The sequence below is a fragment of the Buceros rhinoceros genome, unplaced genomic scaffold (genome assembly GCF_000710305.1).
Source record: "Buceros rhinoceros silvestris isolate BGI_N320 unplaced genomic scaffold, ASM71030v1 scaffold19452, whole genome shotgun sequence".
Taxonomy (NCBI): Eukaryota; Metazoa; Chordata; class Aves; order Bucerotiformes; family Bucerotidae; genus Buceros; species Buceros rhinoceros.
The window spans coordinates 2,449-6,951 of record NW_010399692.1 but is presented as its reverse complement, the minus strand read 5'-3'; the positions used below and the strand labels follow the sequence as shown (position 1 = coordinate 6,951).

The 4,503-nt window shown below is 60.4% G+C and overlaps 1 protein-coding gene across 1 annotated transcript in view; it reads left to right on the top strand.

Moving 5' to 3' along the window:
- Nucleotides 1–4,503, top strand: part of LOC104489429 (transforming acidic coiled-coil-containing protein 1-like) — a gene marked incomplete at both ends in the record, with an annotated part of 17,535 nt that overhangs the window by 10,804 nt on the left and 2,228 nt on the right. Inside the window, 3 exons of the mRNA XM_010131588.1 lie at nt 1,714–1,774; nt 2,324–2,522; nt 3,848–3,903. Of these exons, the coding sequence (XP_010129890.1) occupies nt 1,714–1,774; nt 2,324–2,522; nt 3,848–3,903 (316 nt within the window). The remainder of the gene's footprint in view (nt 1–1,713; nt 1,775–2,323; nt 2,523–3,847; nt 3,904–4,503) is intronic.

Below are 4,503 nucleotides of genomic sequence, written 5' to 3'. Positions count from 1 at the left end.
GTGTGCCCCACGTCTTGGGGGCGGGGTCTTGGGGGTAGCCGAGCCTGGTGAGTGCCTGGGGCGAGGGAGGAGAGCAGAGCCGCGCCGCTGGCCTGCGCCTGTGCTGGCTCCTGCAGCATGCAGCACCTTTTGATGATGTATGAGTACCCAAAAGCCATGCGCCGGCTCACGGAGGGGTTTCTGTGCAGCCCAGGTCCCTGCAAAGATGGGTTGAATTTAGTCCTGAAGAGGAGGGCGGGGTGGAAAGCATCAGGTGGGAGTCAGGGACTATCTCCTCTGGCTCTACGACCGTGCCAGTCTCAGGGGAGCTCGGCCCCCGCAGCCAGCTCCATGCGGGGCTCTCTTTAGATCTTTGGTGGCTGTAGAGCAGATTTGCTTGTGGCACTGGCCTGGAACACCCCTCCCCTTCCCAAAGCCGCGGTGGTGGAGCTGGTCCGCGAGATCCCGGTCGGGTTAGAAAGCACGACTCGAGTAAAGCAGCCTTCACTCACTGCCCTGCGACCTGCACTGCTGCAGCGGGGCCATGCTGTACCCCAGCACGAGTATCCCATGCTGGGACACCAGTGAAATATCGAGTGCCCCGGGCTGTGCTGCGGGAGGTCAAACCAGATGGAGTGATGAGGCCGGCCCCAGGAGGTGGTGCAGAGCAGAGGTGGGTGAGGACACGGCGAGCTGCGGTTTTGCTCTGGCATGGTGGAGAATAGCAGTCAGGAGCGATTTTTCAGGCTGACCCCGCTGTGCGTGTTAGCATGCACAGAAAATTTCCGCATGCCACGCTGTGCGCTGTGGCACACGTATGCGATGGAGAGCGGAGGCAGGAGCTGTTCTTTAAACCCAGGAGCAGCTCGCGCAGTCCTGCTCGAGCCCTGCCCCTGTCCCCTGCCCGCTGCCTCCAGCTAGCTGATGATGCGGTGTCCGGCGTGTCGGGATGCGGCTGTGCCTGTGGTCCTGTGCGGACAGATTCTGGGGTGGCACGGTTTGAGGAATGCAGGATGGAGTTCCAGGGAGAGCTTCCTCTCTGGAAGATGTCCAGCCACGGGACTGCCTGCAAAATCGACCTGAGCTAAATCTTCTCCCATCTGCGAGGCCCTTCTACTCAGGACAGCACCTGTGTCTGGTGGAGGGAGCGTTCGGGGCACAGCAGGTTGTCCTGGTGCTCTCCCGTGAGCAAAGCGGAGCTCTCTAACAGCAGCCATGTGGGTCAGACTCACGTGGGAGACACATGGATGCCGTGGAGATGTGCCAGAGAAACCTCCAGCTGCAGGAACAGGGCATGGGACAGCCTGGAAACTGTTCCTTGCTGCAACAAATCAACGTGCACTGAGACCTCGGGATGCTGTCGCGCCGGACACACAGGGTGAGGGTGCAGCAAGGGGGATCTTTCTTTGGCGGCTCGTGGGCAATTGTCTCTCTCACCACGAGCACCTTGGTGTCCTTTCTCCAATCCTTCCCCTGAACAGCAATAAACATCTCAAAGACAAACCCGATTGTTCTGTAGTCCTGTGTTTTCTTTGCTTGTTCCTTCTGTTCGTTCCAGAACGTGCTTTGCCTCGGTATTTCACTGGTGAGTGGGGCTGCTGGCACGCGGCGGGTGCAATGCTAGCGCTGGGGCTGCCTCCCCTTGCTTGGGCTGTCTCGCACACGCTCCTGCCTGCTCCTCACACCGCCCAAGCCAGCCCATGCCTCAGCCCGCTGCTTCTCTCTCCTCTGCAGGAGCGGCTGCAAGGTGAAGCAGTACGAGACGCAGTCCCTGGTCCTGGACATTTGCGCTCAGGTACGTGGGATGATCCCTGGGACCTGCTGTTTGGGTGTGGGGATGCTTGGACGGTGGTGTGGGCAGAGCTGGGCTGGCCGAGCTTCGGGTTGGCATGTGCCTGCAGCAGCCAAAGGGCCAGTTCCCTGAAACCAGCAGCTCCCAGTCATGGGAAGAACATCTTCCCAGTGGGAAGGGAGAGAGAAGGTCTGTTCTTGGTGCTCCCCCAGGGTGAGCCAGTTCCTGGGGGTTTCCTGGTCAGTAAATGATCTCTGTGTTCCCTGTGGTTCACTGGGCACCGTGTGCGTGCGGTATCTTAGCGCTGTCCCCAGTGTGGGCTGGAGCAAAGCACCCAGCTCTGCGGTCGGGTTAATGGATTTTGCTTGTTAATCGGTTCTGTCCCCAGCACCATGTGTTTCCTTCTGCCAAGAACTGCCAAGGAGCCGGTGGGGAGCAGCTTGTCGGAGTATTCTAAGCCTCCCGTGCTTTCCATGGGCTGCCCAGCAACCTGGCTGCCTGATCCCTGGGGAACAGCTCAGTCCTGCTTAACCGCCTGCCTTGATCCTGCAGGATGAAGGAACGTTGATCTCAGCAATCCCAGATATTGCAAATCGGGACGGACATGCCACTGATGAGGAGAAGCTGGCCTCCACCACCTCCACGCAGAAACCAGCCGGGCTGGAGAAGAAGGGCGAGCCAGAGGATGACCTGGAGTACTTCGAGTGCTCAAACGTTCCCGTGCCGGCGGTGAAGCACAGCACGGAGGCAGGTGAGGATCGTCCCCGCTGGCTCTGGGGGTGCACTGTGCATGCACCCTGCAGCCTGTGTAGCTTCTGGCAATGAGTTGGTGCTGAGAGACAATGCAACTTTGTCAGAGTTTATTTGCACTGGCAGAGCTAAAGGCTGCTGCAAGTTATAACGAACCCCCCAACTGCTTGTCTGCACTATTGCTGTTATGGGAACATCACGGCACGGGCTGTGTGTAGGCTCTTGGTACAGAGCTGTCTTCCCACGGCGTGTGGTGGGACATGGCTTGGGCTGAGGAAGCCCCATGCCCATGGCGCGTGCTGCCTGCAGCCCTCCCAAAACGGGTGCTCAGCGAGCCGAGCAATGGCCGTTCAGCCAGGATGCGCCCGGTGCCTCCGAGGTTCAGGATGCCCTGCCCAAAGCTGTGCCAGGAGCAGAGCTGCCGGGACGCGGTGTCCCAGCACAAGGGCTGTGGTCGATGGAGATCGCAGCGTCGCCGCGGAAGATCTCCCTTACTGGCACTTTGCTGCCAGTCTCCTGTCATTAGCCTCTCTGACCAATCCATTAAAAACCAATTAATAGCAGATAATGTGACATCTAATCAATAGCAAAGCTCTACGTGCAAACAGGAGAAATCCCCACCCGGAAGGCTGGTGGCTCGGCCCCGCGCGGGGGCCCGTTAATCATTTCCCTGCACGCTGCGCAGCGCTGCGGGCTCTCGGGAGAGAACGGCCCTTTGTCTCTCCAGGGAGGAAAAACGCGGTAGAGGCTGGGAGGTTTTCTGTACCGCTGCCTGTCTCGGGGCCAGGCAGGGCGCACAGGCTCGGCGCTGGCTGCAGGGACGGCGCGGTGAGCTGCGGCGAGCAGCTGCTTAGCAGGGCACCGGGAGCAACAGGGAAACACTGGAAAACCTGCAGTTGCCGGCGCTAAGTTGGCTCCTTCCTCTCCTAGCTGGGCTCTTGGAACACATCGTTCGCTGCCCAATTAACACAGTCCACCCCAGTGCGCCCCAGGGCTGCATCCTGCCCACGCCAGCAAAGCGCAGAATCTCCCATGCGCCTTCCTTCCCCCTCCTCCTCCTCAGCCCCCCACGGCCCTGGGGAATGGATGGCAGCTCTGGGGAGCCGGGCATGGGGTGAACTGCCACCAGAGGGGGGTGTTGGTGGCTGGCGGGGTGCAGGATGCGTCCTCCCTGCACGGGCAGGAGCTGGGGGCAAAGAAGCCCTTTGGGAGAGGGAGCTCAGGGGCTGCAGAGGCCGAGGGGTGCCCCTCTGTGCCCCAGCAAATCTGCGGGTGCCACCAGGGTCTGTTTTCCAGGTGGCTAAAAGGTTGTGTTTCCTTGTCTAGGCTTTGAAAAGGAGATCTCCAAGCAAATGGAAAAGGATGGGCCTGGCATCTTCCCCGTGAGTGCCTCTTGTTCCTCCTCCCTCGCCTGCAGTGAGGCTCAGGGCAGCTGTGCCAGGGTGGCACTGGGGTGGCTGTGCCAGCACTGGTGTGGGGCTGGCCATGGCGGTGGGGCTGTGGAGGGGCTGATCCTGCTGCACCGCAGCTGTTGCTTGCCCCATGGTGCAGAGGGTCGGGGGGTAAGTGCAGCAAACATCGCTGCTAAGCCCAAAACCACTCTGAAATGGGTTTCTTTGGGAGCTTAAGTTCGTGAAGAGCCCACGCAGGGATGTGACAAAGATAGCGGTGATTTCCCGGGAGGAGCCTGGCAGAGGACTGGTCCCTCCTGGGTGGGTGCAGCTGCTCATGGGTGGGTTGGAGAGATGCTGGGGATGGAGCAGGGCTGGTGAGCAGCCAGGGCTGCGGCTGTGAGAGTGCAGTGACAGCACAGGCTGCATTTGGCAGCAGTTGAATGTCAGTGAAAGGACAGAGGAGATCGTGGAGAAAGGACGAGCCGCAGGATGGGCTGTGTCTCACGTGGAGGAGCCCAGGGCTGGATCTGACGGCCGCTGGTGCCTGCACATTCTGCAAGGGATCCTCAGACACTCTGTCAGCCGCGG